General features: G+C 37.0%; 1 protein-coding gene across 1 annotated transcript in view; it reads right to left on the reverse strand.

Annotated features, from left to right (window-relative positions):
* Window positions 1-18,283, reverse strand: part of LOC107749421 (ephrin type-B receptor 2-like) — a 173,261-nt gene that overhangs the window by 95,455 nt on the left and 59,523 nt on the right. The window contains exon 2 of the mRNA XM_016564569.1: window positions 11,295-11,380. Coding sequence (XP_016420055.1) covers window positions 11,295-11,380 — 86 coding nt within the window. The remainder of the gene's footprint in view (window positions 1-11,294; window positions 11,381-18,283) is intronic.

Here is an 18,283-nt window from a genome sequence, read left to right on the forward strand (position 1 = left end):
TCTATCTTTCTGTCGCTCGGCTCGGCTAATGTCCATCCTGTGCACTGAACGCTCTCTCCTCCACATCATGAGTAGACACGCCCCTTACTGCTGATTGGCTACAAGTTTGTTTTGCTACTCGGCCCGAATCAGTTTTCTAAAGCGTTTTTGAAAAATCACTTACTCCACCTTTAAGTGCGTGTGTGTCAGTGTGCTTGTCAGTACATAATTGAAATTGCCATGAAAATAGAGAGCTCTTATGCAGGATTCTCTCACCAGAAGAAATATCCAGAAGATCCAAGGCTCTATTCTCTGTCTTGCAATATGGGAATCTTCGTTGAGATGCATGCCCTTTAGAGCTCAAAGTTTTTCTCTGACGTGGGTATAACATACCTCAGTCCAGAGCAATCTAAAATTAATAAAGAAAAAGAACAGTTGAAATCACACATTGTCTATCACATTATTATCTGTCAAATGAAAAACAAGGACAATGCATTTTTGAATGTTTTTGTTTTTTGCAGGTTCCATGTACTACTATCATAATTAACTTATTTAAGTTTTAGGTTTTATTATAATTCACCAAAAATCACACTATGACAAAAATATTAAACAGTAACCACTGCAAATAGCAAACACATCAAAACACAACTAAATTATGATAAAATTATTACTTTACAAAACCATTATGATAAATAAAAAAACGACAAAAGGACATGTACTTTTGAATAAAACGGCGACATACCTTGTTCAGAGTGGACGCGACTCCAGATGGAAAAGGCTCCGCTGGGATTTAAAAGCGAGCGAGTTGGCCAAATATCTGAAATATATGTATAATTTCCCCAAAAACTGTCAAAACATACAGAAAAAGTGAGGAAACCATTTTTTTTAATACATTTGAAAATGATCGGCTACAAAGCGCTCGTGTCGTTAGTCAAGAATGCAGATAAAACAGATTAAAATATCAGTCGACAGGGAAGATGTAAACATGTTCATAGGAAAAACAGAAATATTACTGTGTCAGAGCTTAAGACACTTTGTAAAGAAAAACATTACGCACACATATTAATTTACCCCTCTATCTTCTGTCAAGTTGTGCCGATCAACCTGTAGAATTTAACATTTTAACCCAACTGATTGCGTTGTTATAGAAATAACCCAATAAATGTATAAATAACCCAACAAAGGGACCTGATATGTTTAACCCAGATATTGGGTACAGTAAATAACCCAATGTTTTTTAGAGTGTACAGAAAGCCAGTTGATAGAGTGAAAAAGACTTCTTGTAAAATGTACAAGTATATATTGCGCACACTAAAGCATGAAGGGTACAAGGCTATATGCACCAGGGACTTCACTGCTCGGCCTAAAGTGACTCCAGATGACTCCATTGCGGTTTTCAGCCAACTTGCCTGCGATCAAGCCGGCTTTCAGCACTAAACAACTCAAATACCAGTCACAGAATTCCTGACCTCATCCAACAGGGAAAGCCCTTTACTTCACCTTAAAACATTTTTAGCACCACAGCCTCAAAGCCCAGCAAGCGTATGATCGCCCCAACCCTCCCCAAATCACCCTCCCCTCGAGTGTCTTACTCTTCACTTAACAGCTGACATAATTTCCCAAATTAGTTGCTGCTTAACAAGGATTTTGACAGAGTTTTGACAGGCTGGGGGAGAAAGTCATGCCTGTCCAAGACCTCCATTCTATCAAACCATCTTGGACTAATTAAAACAGCTTTCTTTCCTCGCAGCTTTTGTTCTTTATTCCCATGTTATTCAGCATAGATGAACTGAAATTATTCTGGATAGGATTGTGGTCATTAACACTTGCACTGTGTTTTGTGTGTGTGTGTGTGTGTGTGTGTAAAATGAACTTTTCCATCACTATAGTTTAGTCCTTTCAAGCAGCCAGATGTGTCTTGGGTCACTGGCAGCCATTGACCTTGCCACCTTTCTTAAGGATGACACATTCTTCCATGAACCAAAAAGAGGGGTGAAAATGAAGGGCAGTTAAACAAGAGAAGACAGAGTGTAGCATCTTCTTGCTTGTAGTCTGTCACTGACTAATCAAATTAGAAAAAACTAATAAAAAAAGCAATGTTGCTAATGAGAGACTGAGTAAGTGAGTGTACTGCGTAATGGGAGGAGGTGAGGAAAGGAGTGGGTTAAAGACGCTCCAAACAAACGGCCTTTAAATGGAAGGCCTCCCTTTGTGCCGTCTCAGCTTCTCTGCCACTCTTTCATCAGAGGCAAAGAGGAGAACCAAATGAGACATAATAAGAGCCAAGCGATCAAGCGCTGAGTGTGAAATTAAAAGAAACATCTTCATTATTATAGGTTTTCTCCTGGACTTTCAGTGGGAGTGTGGCTAAAGGGTGACCATGTGTTTTAAGACATAAAAGAGGGATTCAGCATTAAATGGGGAGCTCAGACAATATTTTGTAATAAGGCAGGTCAGCACTTACTTTACTTTACTTACTTTTACTTTTAGTCATTTAGCAGACGCTTTTATCCAAAGCGACTTACAAATAAGAAAAAGTAATTAAAACTAAAAGCTAAAACTCTATAAATACTACATATATATCGTTTCCTAGCAACGACAACTGCGCTAAACACTGAGACAAGAAATAAATACACCCACAAGCTGCCCCCAACCTCTGCTGATTGACTGCTTCTCACAAAGCGCATCTCTCCACACTGTTCCGCTGGCGCCTGAACACACCCTCCCATTCATCACAACAAATGGCCAAGCAAAGCGCACGACACTGACAAGGTACGCGATACAGTAGGAGACCCAATGACTTCAATGTCTTTTTTTATTTTAACCAAAAATTTAAAATTAAATGAATAAATAAATGAATGATCAAAAAAATTATATAATACTATTTTAATATAAAAATATAAAAAGAGTAATACAAATATTTTTCAGCACACATTAATTCAGTAATTAAAATCAATCATTTTATTTATTTACTAAATGGTCCTAAAAACAGACTTCAGTATTTATGAGAGGTGAAATATAAATTAGACAGATTAAATTAGATTCTTCCTCCTGAAACTATGGTTAATCACAAGCTCTCATAAAGTGTGTAAAGGCATTTATCAAAAAGTGTGTTAAGACACAGAAGAAGAGGTTGGCTGCCCTCTGTTAAGAGGTCAGAGCCTTATATGGGGGGCCCTTCAGCGGTGGTGCACCACTGGTTCATGTCCCTATTTACTGGCATAGAAATACAAAAAGCACCAACAAAATTATGTCGTCATTAGGTCTAAGGGCTCCAGCTATGTTTTGAGGGTCACAAGCAAATAAGGAGAACTGCTAGTGCAGAACCCAAGGTTTCAGTCCACTGGATGAGAACACAACCTGGGACTTATGGGCTCCACATGGTCGTGATCTGCAGTCTTTTAATCCATAAATGGAGTCTGTGTTATTCTCTTATTCTACTACAGTCCTGCACAGCAAATTTCTGGAGTTGAAAAATTAGGAGTTAGGCAAAAAAGTCTGAAAGAGTTAGATTTTTGGAGTTTATTTTTTAACTCTGACTAAAGTTTGTGTTATGGGATACTCCCTGGCTGTGTTTTTTTGGAGTTCATTCATTGGTGTTCAGGAGCGTGTTTTAACACCACATCTGGAGTTAAATGTTAAGAAAGTGCGCCATGACACGACCCTGGTTCAGCAGCACGAAGGACTGATGGAGTTTTGTACTTCGTCGTGAGGTAGGTAAAAGCGTATTTATATAACGTTACATATTAAAATATATATATATATATTTCAAAATGTTCGATATTTTCTGACAGAAACACGTTTTGTCGTAGCTGTTACGTTATGTATTGTGTAATGTCATGTGGCGAACTGTTGAACGTAAGTTAACTCCTCCATTTTTTCGAACATGTGGCTGTTTTGTGCGGGTTTTTTATTTATTTTTATTTTTTTTGTCGATGTGAACGAGCTAACATTAGCTAACCATCTTTCCTTTCACCGTGTTTCTGAAAATGTGTGTTTTGCCGTCTTTTATCCTTTAAAAAAAAAATAAAAAACAGACAAGAATCTTAAGACATATGTTTTCATCTTTGCAGGAGAGCTGTTAGTAAAGCAACAAAGGAGTTCCATGCCCTTGGGATTGTGTCCCTGTTCCCATCTTTGAAAGACCCATATTCTAAAAAAGGATATGTAAGTTTGCCTGCCGAACCATAAACATCTTATTTGCTCTTGAGTCACTGTAATTGTATTATTTTGTCTAACATAAGATACTGCTTCCTCCCAGGAACATTTCTATGACATTCAGAGCAACAAAGGCTTTCTTGAGTGGCGTATAAAGACCGTGCAACGTAAATCCAGAACCACCTCTACATCACAGAACAGAGTGGAGCTAAAAGGAGGTCCCACATTATCAAGAACGATTGGAACTATAGATGATCAGCGAATGGGAGATGAATGTCTGGAAGCTGTGTCTTTCCTCAACCACACAACTGACCGTGACTTAGTGTCCCAGAAGATGAGAGAAACTTTCCACTACCGTCAGCAGATTCTCCACGACCCGCAGCGCTCAGCTGATGTACTACAAATGTTTCCTCGTTTTGTGTAAAAGTCCCCTTGTCTTTGGATATGTACAGTATGAAATTTAGAAATTTTGTTTGCTCTCCATCACACAACTAATAACTACCCCCAAAAAAGTGTTAAAATTTTAACTCCAAGAGAGGAGTTATTTTAAATCCGCACTGGAGTCTATTTGATGGTCACGCATGTACACTCAGATTGAGTTGATTTTAACTACCAGGGAGTTTATTCCAAAGACCAGAATTTGCTGTGTGTGATAGTTCAACAAGATATTTCAGGGCGTGTTAAATTAAGCCAAGCATCACTATTATTACATTTCACAGTTAAAGTCTGAACAATGGTTCAATGAGGTATAACATTCAACCTTAAAATTTAGTATTCATGAACTTTCTAGCTAATAACCGTTATACAAATTTTCTATGACTTTCATTGATTTTAATGCCACTTCAATACATTGAAATTTGAATTTCAATTCTTTATATTATTCTACTTCAATTCAAAGTCATGAATTAAATCTGAATGAAAAAATGCATTCTTAATTCAATTATAAATAGTGCACAACCCTGCAAATTATTAAAGGGGTCATGAAATGAGAAATCAAATTTCCCTTGATCTTTTGACATATAGCAGGTCAATGTACTATAAAAACATCCTGTAAGTTTCAAAACTCAAAACTTTCTCATTAGTTTAAAAACAGCTTTTATTGAAACCAAGCTCAGAAAGCGACTCCTTTTGGAATGTGCCACTTAGTGTGGCTAAACACCACCTCCGCAGGAGAAGATCAACGCCTGCTTCTACATCTCTGCCTCTTTAGCCCCGCCCACTGATACGTGTAAACACGGGGTAAAATTAGCAAAGAGCAGATAGCATCAGTGAAACACTGTTTGTTTGTTTGCTTTACTTTGCTAAGGATTCATTTTTAGAAAAGACAGTATGATGCAGGGTTTTCAGAGAGACTGAAAGTAAACGGTGATGCAAAGCTGAGTCTGACTAGAGTGGATCAAACAGTAATGTCACAACACATAAGTGTGAGTAAACGTGCTTTTAACACTATTGCATTGTCTGTTCCAGATCGTTTGATATACTAAGCATTTATATGTTTTTAACCCAAATGACCCATGTTGTTTTCAGAGTGCGTCACAGCAGCGTCCATCTGTTATTTCAATAAGCGAAATATTTTTAGCCAATCATAGCAGTAGGTGTTTACTTGCGAGTCTCGAATGCAACTCGCCTATAAAAACAGACCGTTCTGCAGAGAAAATAGCCCATTACTTCTAAATTGTGATGTTTTTTTATGTAAAATCACACTAACATTATGTTAAATGAACCTCAGAGAACATTATAAAATAATTTAAAAAAAATGCAGTTCATGATCCCTTTAAACTGAGGCATATAAATCATGCCATTTGTGCTAAACCTGAGGAAAAAACTCAGAACAAACAACATCCTGCTAAAAACCTACAACATAGGTATTTATCAAGTTAAAAACAGTTCAAGTTTTGGAGACACTTGCCTTCTGCCCCTCCGTCTTGATGTTTTTGAATGCAAGAATGTGTCCTCCATGAACATCCCATAAGGCACCCTTAATGATGTTGATAACACTTTGGCAAACAGAATGTTTTAGCTATATGACTAATCTCATGTAAACAGTGTCTTCGGCACAGCAAAGTTACTAATCTCAATAAATCAAAAAAAAAAAAAAAACAGTCACAACTGAACTAAATTAAACTTGTAACTTGCACTGGGAAAAGGAGCCCTGTGATAAATGACACAATGTTCTTGCGGACAGAAGTTTAGAAACGATAACTCCCCTGCCACCCAAGACGAAAGAAAGTTCACAACCGCGCTGTGATCTATAAGTCTCCCAGACAGAGGCTCTCCTGGCTAAAGCGGAGGAGCGAGCTTGTGCTGAATTATGAGAAAGTCTCGCTCGAGGGGAAGCAGAAATTGGCCGCGATCAAGCTTTTGTGTTATATTAATTGAGCCGCTATGACATGACTCTGAACTTTTATTTGGACTTCAGCATCTTTTACAAATAAACTGTCAGAACCTTATGAAGTTTACATGAAGCCAGCAATTAAAGCTCTCCCAGGGCTGTCATTTGTATTTGAGCATTTGTAACTAGTTGAGCGGTGCTGATGAGTCCTTCTTTGAAATATGCTGACTCCACATCTCACGCCAAAGCAGTCTGTGGACTCAAAGAAATACATTGTAAATCTGCATAAATAAATAATTCACACAGAGGGGCGAAAGGGAGCATGTATGACAGCTCCTGAGGGAAAGTTTCCCAATTTGCAGTTGTGGAAAATCTGACAGATAGAGTTGCATTGACACATTTGTCCTAAGGGGACGTGTGGGACAAATGACATCCGGATATTTCAGCTAAAGTGCAGTGGGATTACAACCCTAAGCGAGATACTGAGCTCCCCACCATTAGAAAGATTGACAGAGGGAGAGAAAGTGATTGAGAGAGACAAAAAATGAGAGACGACCATACAAACTGAGCCGTCTTTGGCAGTCAGCTTCAATTACCTCTATCCACTGGTAATGCACAACATGTGAAGACAGACAAACAAGCTCCTTATTGCTCCCTTAACCCTTGTGTCTATCTATATCCATGTGGATCATGTTTACATATCTGATATAAATCAAGGACTTGACAATAGGACCATGCTGCCAAAGGATTTCTTGTTTCAATTTGACAAGTGACCACACAAAGATTTGATTCCCTGATGAGGGGAGCCCAAACAATGATAAAATATTGTTTTATATATCAATCCTCAGTGGAACTGATTTCAGGACAGTTCTTGAACCAAATTATTTTCTAAGGTGGTTCTGATTTGTGGTTTGCATCAGTTGAAACATCTTATGTAATGCCGATCAGAAATACTGAAACTACATGATTTTAATTAAGAACACAAAATGTTATGGTAAGTTAAAGGGATAGTTTACCCACCCTGATGTCATTCCAAACATGTAAGGCTGTTTTCTATGGAACATGATATGAGATATTCTGCAAAAATGTCTCTGTGTTGTTTTGGACCCCACTGGCTTTCATTGAATAGAGGGGGGAAAAAAGAGGCATTCTTCAAAATGTTCCACAGAAGACAAAATCATAATCAGATTGAATTGTTGTGGGGGTTAGTAAATGATGACCATTTCCATTTGTGGGTGAACTATCCCTTTAACAGAGGCCATTTGTCAGCTTGCTTCCCTTTACAGTATCACATTTCATTTCATTGTTCATTACTTGCAAAACAGACAGTAGCTGTTTATAAGCATGCAAATAGAGTCACAGATGACTAATGACAGAGCTTTGATCTGGACCTCGAGGCAATCTAGTGAGGGCCACATTATCACACCGATTCGTTACACAAATGTACTGGCTTATTTTCATGTTCTGCATCAGTAAGCAACAAGTCTAGATGCATGACCAAAACCGAGTTTGAACATGGTGACATTTACACACATTTATAATGTCCCCTGCAACACTGTTCTCTAACTAAGCCGGTAATGACTTAATTTGCAGCCTTATGAGGATCTCCACAGACTGCACACACCATAGCAGTTATAAATTAAAAATCAGTCATTTTAAATAAAACATTTACATCCTATCGGTCTTTACATAAAATGCTTCCGCTGCTGTGAAACAAGTGAAATTGTGTTTATATATAAATATTTTATAAGCTTTTTGATGATTTAAACTGTGAGGTCAAGAGAATGAATCAAGAGGTTCACATAATGCTGTTTATTGAAAGTGCTCTCCAACTTCTCTACCACTTACTTTCTTTTTGTTTTTTAAGTAAACATGAAGATTGCGTCTGATGTAGCTGCTCAAATCAATTACTGAATGCCCTGTACAGGCCGAAAATCTAACAGACCAAATTAAAACCGAGCAAATTCCAACTTCAAATTATTAAACAATATCTGAAATAGCACGAGTTTGAAAAGCTGCAATGATGTGCAGGTCCAAACAAGTCTCTATGCAGTCATGTGGAGTAACAGGTACAGTCAAACATAATAACAGAAAGCACATGAAGTATGTGCTCCTCACACCTGGCTGTGATACAGAGTTGCCATAAATATTTCTTTAATCTAGGTGTTAACTTCCATAATTACACCGTTCTATACAGTATGTTCCACCTGCATGAAACATCAAAGTGTTTAGAATGAATTCAGCACACAAATGTGAACGAACCAAAGAATGAATGAGAGAAAGAACCACATCTGGATTTTTTCTCCTTGACAGTTCGGCAACAGGGGTTTGTTTTACAAAGATATTCGGTGGCATGAAAGCCAACTGTTGATGGGGTGCTCTATATTTTGACTGACACTGATACTTTAGTTAAGCCCACAAGGCTCTGCAGGGGTGTAAGACAATAACTTAAGGCCTTTCTCTCTATAAGGTTTACAGAATCCCACCCGTTTAGTGCTGCTGTGGGGGACCACCCTTCCCCCACTGAAGTTAAAGTGTGCTATGTCTTCCTATGACTATTCTCTATATCTCATTTACTTTAAGAAATGTGATATGCTCTTTGAAAATACTGTATGTAGTGTCAGACAGCAGAATAACTGAAAACGAATCCGAGGGAAAGTTGGACCGATCACCAGCATTCCTCACTGAAGAATCCATGAATGAATGAGATGTTGAGGCCATTTTAGACATCTTCGTTTCTGAACGTGTCAAAACAGAGAATACGTTTTGCATCTGAACCATGTGATATTTCATTTCACTTCATGTAGTGAAATATATTAATTATATATTAAGACATTCTGTCTAGCTATTAGCTGTGGTACTGAAATAATTTGATGTTTGCAGTTGTTTTGTTAAACCTTTAGAGTTGTAAAGATGGAAAAGATGTGGTGATGCAAACCATGTGTAATTCCGTTTCTTTTGTTAGAAAGGAAAAGGAGAGGTGAATCTTATTCGGTACAGACTGAATCCAGAGCCTCAGACCCGGAGACACTTTTATATTGATTGCTCCAATCAGTACAGGAAAAAAAGCTGCATGCCCTAAGGTTTGAAAAGAAGATGGTGAGCAAAATTATATCTGAAGAACTTTGAAGTTGTTCAACCACAATGGCAGCCTTCTATCCTCTTTTCTTGCTCCACTTTTTTAGTCTCTCTCTCTCACACAGTCATCCATTTTTATTTTACTGCTTCCAGACGCACAGAATGGTATAATTTAAACCATCCCCCAAAACAGATTCAGAAGCATAAATAATTGAATAAAATAGGGAGTGGCTTTTCAGAAATACATCAGCAAATTACTAGGGCCCTATGATTTCTGCGTTGTGGAAAACATGGACAGAATTGTGGAATCCAGTCATAAAAATGGAATTTACTGTATAACTCGGAATGTCACGGAATTTGTCAAAGTTTGGATGAATTAATCAAAAGTGGGTCATTACACTTAAATCAAATCATGATATGGACTAGTATCTGTAAATATTAAGCCGCAAAAAAGACTATTTAAATATGAATCCTGCATGTTCTGCGTGTCTCTGTGTGAATGAATGGCACAGAAGCATGGTTTTGTTTACAATACTGAAGTGCACGTGACACTCACTGTGATTTCTCACTAAATGAGGACATGGTTGCATAAACACATAAACAACATCCCCAGAACTGCTCTGAGAGTACTTCATTAGCATGTCGCCATTTCATTTGACAAAAACTATCGTCATATCATATGCACACAGAAACTTAAAGGTATTCATGGCAACCCGTCAAAACTGGAATAAATTGTGTCAGAAATATATTACTATTGTGCAGTAGAATGCATGTAATACTACTACTACTACCACTACTACTAATAAAATGATTGATTTTGACGATTTTGAAGTTGGAGGAGAAAATGAGATAGACCTACCCTAGACCTAGACCTACCCTAACTGTCTTGGACCGGAAAAAACAGAGTTCACGCAGAGCTAGACAAGACGAGCATTTGAGGTTAAAAAGTATATAAATTGTAAATTTTATAGAAAATAACCCGATCGTTTCGCTAGATAAGACCCTTCTTCCTCGGCTGGGATAATTTAGAACCCTTTGAAGCTGCATTTAAACTGCATTTTGGAAGTTCAAACTCGGGGGCACCATAGAAGGCCATTATATGGAGAGAAATCCTGAAATGTTTTCCTCAAAAAACATAATTTCTTTACGACTGAAGAAAGAAAGACATGAACATCTTGGATGACAAAGGGGTGAGTACATTATCTGTAAATTTTTGTCCTGGAAGTGAACTACTCCTTTAAACACAGAATTTAGTAACAATAAAACAGAACAGGAGAAGAAAAAAAAACATATTTCATAGGGCCCTAAAAATTTTATGTTTGTTAAACTTTTTAAATTGATGTTAAAACATTTCAAGTTTCACGATTTTAATTAATTAGGCATGCTTTTTGATTAATAAAATTTAATTGAACCATTAAAAAGGAGTCCAGAAAAAAAACGTATTCCAGAAAAATTTAAATGGAAAAAACGGAATTTGGAAAAAAATAAAATGGATTTCATAGGGCCCTAATTTTTCTTCCCTAGATCCGCTCGAAAGAACATAGATCCTGGTGTGGGGGAGGAGGTGATTAATTACTCTCTGACCAGTGGGTGCTGAGCAGGCGTGAGCCTAGATGAATGAAACCTAGTCTTTTTGGCATTATATAATAAGGATTCACATCCAGTTTCTGTCACAATCATCAGACAAGTAGCATTATTGGATAATTTCATGCAAGCTCAGACATCTGTTAATGTAAAGAGAACTTACACTTATACTGCTGTCAGCTGTTGCCGACACTGGATATACTGTCCAGCCAAGCTCTGCGGTCGCTGTGGTGGAGTCCATCAACATTTCTGTGGAAGCAGGAGGAAACATAAAAAGGTTAAACAGGATATGTCCAGGTCATGCTTTGTACAGTGTTCAATATCTTTGAGTTCATGCACAGATATCAACCAAATCTATCTAGCAATCTATCAGTTATCTTCAATAAACAGAGTGAGGGAACTTGCTACTGTTGTTTCCAGCATTTCCAAGAGGTTCCTAAATTACAAATAAACTTCAACATAAAAACAGACTAAAACCAAATATAGTGCTTAAACGCTTTTTATACTCAGTCTTTGCCTAAGGAAATGCTGGGGAAGTATAATAAGCTATGAATATGTCATACATTTTCATGCATTAACATCATTCTTTATCCAGACATTTATAGAGGCTTGTGTTCCCACTTAACCAACTGCTCCATAAAATACCATCAACACATTTGACACGAATCAGCCTTAAATCTGTTTTGATATTGCAGCCGTCTCCAGTAGTAAAGATGAAAAATGCTGTAAAATCAAGAAGGGAGCAGGAAATAGTGGGTTCTGCTTCCCTGCTGTGTGATTCAGCCAAGATATTTTAGAGACAACAGCCCACTATCTGGCTCCACCACTGCAGAGGTTACACGAGGGTACAGGATGTAGGTTAGCAGTTGGACAAGGATGAGATAACCACTAGAGACACTTTCAATAATGATATGGCAGTATATTGATACTGGGAAAAGCTAATCTTTCACAGACTTTCATATGCCACTGCAGGCGAATGTGCATGGAGATTAGTGCTGTGTTCAAAATATCGATACGACGATGTATCGTCACAGAGATTTGACGATACGAGTATCGATACAGCTGGCCCTGTATCGATATTGTGGCACGTGTGCAGCAGTGGACCATGCTTAATGTGTTTAAAATTTTACAACGTTTAAAATTGAGTAGAAAAGTGCGAGGTTTCTAAAAAAGAATGAATAGAGCATATATAGGCTACAACAAGGTTTAATCTGGCCGCAGAGGAACACAACTGGGTTGCCTGATATAAGTGACTGCACTTAACATCAAACTGCTCGTTTCACACAAATGCTGGCACAGACGTGCATGTTCGGCTAGAGTCGCTTTGAACTCGTGCATGCAGAGGTCAGCTGCCTGCTCTGCCAATAGTTAGAAATGGCACTATAGTATGCAGTGTTTAATAAACAGCTGTTTTTCTAAATTCTGCTGAGGTGAAATTCAGTGCAGTCATGTATCGTGATACGTATCGTATCGTGGCCTCTGTATCGTGATACGTATCGTATCGTATCGTGACTTTGCTGGTGATACACAGCCCTAATGGAGATACTACAAATATGCATATTGCATCGTTCTAGCCATATCTCTACTCATGAGAAAAGCTAAATTTGTGTTCAGGCTGACTTCTCTTATCACAGTATACAGTTTGGGTCACCACTTATGGGCGTATAGGATGTGAAACCACTTTAAATGCCTATATTTTCATGCTGAACAAGGCAAGTGAATTTTTATTTGGTTTGCTCATACTGTGTGCTAATTTGAAAGATGATTTAAAAAATATTCTAGTTGATTTTCTCAATTATTGTGACTAAAATATAATTCTACTGCCTCCCATAATATTTGTGGAAAAAATGTGGGAAGTATGCTTGTCGCTGATGCTAAACCCACACATTTTAAACAAAAATCTAATAATGTAAAAAAGGAGTTATGAAATCACCAAACAGGCAGCGCTGCCTCTTATCAATGTTCTGCATGAATATAATAGTTTTTAAATCAGTTATCACTCACAGAGCTCCATAAATAGCCCTCTATATACATTAAACATTTGTTACACTCTTTTCACCTAGATAAAAGAGTTTAGAAATATTGAAATATAGGGACATGCATTTTATGCATGTCTGAATAGTACAGAATCTGCAGATTTAAGTGGCACAGCAAATGGAAGAATTATAATCAGATGAAAGATGACCATTTGGTTCAGCAGAAATTAGTCCAATAACGATTACTTCAATTACTTATTACAGCTGTTCAACGTCAGGTCAGACCTTCAAATAACAAGATTAGCCAGCCTTTCACAACTATTTCTGTGCTGAGACTGCTAGGTTGGGGAAAAAATATAGTTACTGGAGGCCAGTTACTCTATTTCTACTGATTAGTTGCTGTTAAAGAACATCAAGTAATTGGGGTCAAAGAGAACACTTTTTGCCGTCTGGGGTCCTCAGAGGCACGGGGATGATAGTTCTCAGTTCAGATTGGCCGTCAGTCATCCCATGTGAATAATTCATGTTATCACATTGATGGCTTAATTAATTTCCTCTAGTAATTAGAGTAAGATTAAGTTGTTGAACTTTGGAAGGAATTAGATAAAGGAGCTTGATAGAAACAGAGGAAGTTTGGGTTTTATCACAGTCTGATGCAGCTGTTCTGACTTCCTTTTACAAGCATCGCAGTACAAAACATCTTTCAGAGGCTCAGCTTGAGGCCAACATAATTACTAGTCTTAACTATTGGAAATACTTATTCATTTACAGAATTTCATTAATCTTGCATTAGGCTATTTGATCATTTTAAATGTGCTTTCGAATGCTGGTTGCAATTAAGAAGGGGCCTTGAAAACGACAGCGATTTTGAAGGAAAACAGTAAGCGTACTGTTTGGGGCTGTGTGGAGGAATGCAGCTTTTTGGGCATGTCTCTATACCTCAGATTCCCTCTGAATTATATTCCAGGAAAAACCAAAGCATTCAATTAACAAACTACACGTGTGTCCAAGTTTATTTTACAAGGACATATTACATCTCTAAGGTACACAAATCTAAGCTAAATTACATTTGACTATCACTAAGCCTAAAATGTATACACAGACTCATGAAACTTAGTCTCTATGTAAATTCATAACCCAAAATGGCGATCAGTTTTCAGTTGGTACACAGAAGTAAAATCTAAATGCAATTATAGGTCATAAACAATGGAAATGGAAAAGTGGCAAAGTGAATTTTCTAACCTCATGCCATACTTGTGGGCATCTGGTCCTTTATAAATTAAATTAAAAATCAAATTTATCTGAGTAGTTTTATATTGAGCAACTTTTATTTTTACTTCACTACATTCCAAAGCATAATATTGTACTTTTTACGCCACTATATTTCTTAAAAACATGTCGTTCTTCATTATTTTGAACTGGAGAAATCGTCACCCACTTTGAGACGCAATAGTGTTGTGTGTGATTCGTGAACAAGCTGATTCTTTTCAATGAACCTGTTAAATCAGTTCGCAAATCACACTGAACGATTCATTCGCGAATTAGACTGATCGGATTGCAGCTATTCTTAAGTCAACAACTCACTGATTCAAATGATCAGAGTGAGTCTCCAGTTAACAATTCACCAGCCCTCTACGGACACCTTGGCAATTGAATCGCCATTGGCTAGTAAATTTTTTTGTTTACTCGCCAGAATGATATATATATATATGTAAAATCGCATATGCAAGTGATTTACTCGCAATGTAGAGGGTTGTTCACTGAATTCACAAATGAGTCAATGGGAGATTCTCGGAGCTTGAGTGCACTCACGACTGATAGCGTGAAAAGTAAGTTACTAATGATGAATTTTAGGATTTATTATTGTAAATAAAAATCATATTTAGGTCACAACTGTCAGTTTTTGTGAACTCAATCTGCTATAAAAGCAGATTTTAAGCACACTGTGTAAAATGCTTGAATGAGGACATGTCCACATTTGTGTATCACTTTCTCAACGGGCTAGGTTTCAGGTAAAAATTAAAAATAACATTAAAATAATGCGAATGCAAATACTGCCCATGTATCTTCTCCACTGAAGTAGTTTCAAATGAGTTTCAAACTAGTATGTTTGCATAGCATTGTTAAAATTCTATATTTTTTATAGTATTTTGTTTGTCGACTCAACACACATTTTGTTATTTTTTTCGATGCTATTTTATATATTCTTTTTCACTTGTTTGCATGCATGAAGTATCGGTAACCTATACTTTTTTTTGCTATTGCTATTTTAATATATTTAATGTTTTGATTGTGTACAACAAGTCCCCCTCTCCCAGGTATTTTGAGCAATAGAATTTTATAAAATATAAAATTATTAAATATAAAAGTGTTAAATAAAATTACAAAATAAACATTCATTGATCCGTACTTTTTACTTTTAATATTTATGTACATTAAAAATCAAAAACATTTTTACTTTTACTCGAGTAAAATTAAAGATTTGTGTGCTTCGTCCACCACTGGTAAACATTCTTTCACTTTCATAAGCTCCTGCACTTAATAAGCTCCTGCCTTTCGTAGTCTGGAAGAGTGATGCAACCGTGCAATGGATAACCCTCCCAACCAGAGGCCTCTGCTTACGCAGAGCCAAGCTCAAGATTTACGACTCCCTGCAGTTATGGCCGTACTTTACTGCTACGTCTTGCTTTCAACTCTTCATCTTCTGTGACGAGGTAAACCAGAGTGGTCTGTCGGCTCCACAGGATTCTCTTGTGGACTTTTTGAAGAGAGTGGAGGATGTGGCACCATGAAGACTGAATGTGTTTACACTCACAACATGTCTGGAGGTGACAACACATTCCAGCCCGGGCCTATGAATAAGCTTGAGTCACAGTACAGCCATATCTCAGCCATTGTAAGACCCAGGAGGACACATGAGTTTAAGCTTTTCAACAGGATTGATTTTTTTTTTTTTTAAGCCGTGCATTTCCTCAATGTGAATATGTAATGGTAGGAGGAGCTTTCTGACAGTTTAGTGAGAGATCTTTGCATAGTATGATGGAGAAAAAAAGATATTTTGCTCATACTTTTAGCTCATATTAGTCATGTTTTAACTGAGTTTGTGGTCCAAATTTAAAGTATTAAAAAAATGATGTGCACTGTAAAAGAACTGAAAAACTAATGACACTTACGAACCTTTAAGTGAACTAAACACATACAGCACAACTAGTATAATTGTTCCAAAAACAAATTATTCTTTTTTTGTGAATCAGGCTTTAAGTATTAATAACACAGCCCTTGTTTTCCTTGGGTTTTAGGGCACCATGCAAGGCTCGAAATTGCGACCATTTTGGTCGCATATGCTCCCCATGGCATTTCATCTGAAGGTTAGATAGGCCAGTTGTTCACCACAAGGCTGTAAACAAAAGCAGCCTCTGAACACCAGTCCACGTTAATTGATAGGAAACAGGATCCTTTCAGACCAGGGATTACCGTCGGGGAAATTGATTGGTCAGCAGCTATGCTCCTGAGCCAGAAAAAGTGGCACCTGTTAAAATTGCTACTTTTAAAAAGGCCACAGAAAGTTATTTGGGGACCGCTGCCATGTAAAATGGCTACATGGATCATTAACAGGAGGGTCTGTTTATTTGGGGAGGTGATTAGCGTTTGAGCTGTAGACCGCAAAATGCCACACACACACACTCTTGTTGCACAGGCACTGGACTCTGTGTACCCACTTCACATAGTCATAGATATACATTCAGTGACCTTGAATCTGGGCCTGTTTCCAAATCTGCATCAAGAGATATTGACTTGGAATGATAAATAGCAAGACTTTGGATGATAATTCTATTGCCTAAATCCCTGATATCTCTAATACCTGTGTATGTCTGCGGCTGATTTTATATACTCTCCGGAGGATGCTTCCGGAGAAACCAGCTGGGCTGACTCTAACTCAATGTGGTGGGTGGGCCAGTTATGACAGAAGGCTAAGGTATCGTTATTCTAAAACTTGCAGAGGTGGATATGGAGAGACTGACTGAAATGTTTTGGCAGCAAATGCCTAAAAAACCTCCCCTCGCCCTTGGATAGCACATGGCAGTGCTTCAAACAAGCAATGGCTTCCAAATAGGCCAAAATTCACATCAGTGACTCAGAATCAGCACCTAGAAGCACTGGTAGCACTTTACAATAAGGCTAAATTTGTTCATTTTAGTAAATAAAATAAAAAAATGAATAAACAAATAAAATAAATGTTTTTGCAGCGTTTATCAATCTTGGTTAATGTTAATTTATATTAGGGCTGCATGATAAATCGCATGCGATATTTAACACGCATCTTGTCAGAAAGCCCCACTGTCCAAAAGAATCAAGATTTTTAAAAAGAAATTAATACTTTTATTCAGCAAGGATGCATTAAATTCATCAAAAGCAACAGTAAAGACAATTCTATTTGAAATAAAATGCTGCACTTTTGAACTTGCAAAGAATCCTAGAAAAAAAAACTCACATTTTCCACGAAAAATTAATATTATGCAGCACAACTGTTTTCAACATTGATAATTAAAATAAATGTTTATTGAGCTGCAAATCAGCATATTAGAATGATTTCTGAAGGATGTGACACGAATTTCAGCTTGGCCATCTCAGGAATAAATGAATTAAGATATATTAAAATAGAAATCAATTATTTTAAACTAATAATATTTCACAATATTACTGTTTTTACTGTATTTTTGGTCAAATAAATGCATCCTTGGTGAGCATAAGATACTTACCAACCAATAACTTTTGAATGCCAGTGTATACACTTTTGTTCAATGTTGACATATACAGGTGCATCTCAATAAATTAGAATGTTGTGGAAAAGTTCATTTATTTCAGTAATTCAACTCAAATTGTGAAACTCGTGTATTAAATAAATTCAATGCACACAGACTGAAGTAGTTTAAGTCTTTGGTTCTTTTAATTGTGATGATTTTGGCTCACATTTAACAAAAACCCACCAATTCAATATCTCAACAAATTAGAATATGGTGAAATGCCAATCAGCTAATCAACTCAAAACACCCGCAAAGGTTTCCTGAGCCTTACGACATTCTAATTTATTGAGATGCACCTGTATTTTTTTTTAAATAATAATGAACTTAAATGCTAAAAATGCAGTAGAAATTAATTTAAAGAATATTAACAA

Source organism: Sinocyclocheilus rhinocerous, unplaced genomic scaffold, assembly GCF_001515625.1.
Source record: "Sinocyclocheilus rhinocerous isolate Xijiao unplaced genomic scaffold, SAMN03320098_v1.1 scaffold889, whole genome shotgun sequence".
Taxonomy (NCBI): Eukaryota; Metazoa; Chordata; class Actinopteri; order Cypriniformes; family Cyprinidae; genus Sinocyclocheilus; species Sinocyclocheilus rhinocerous.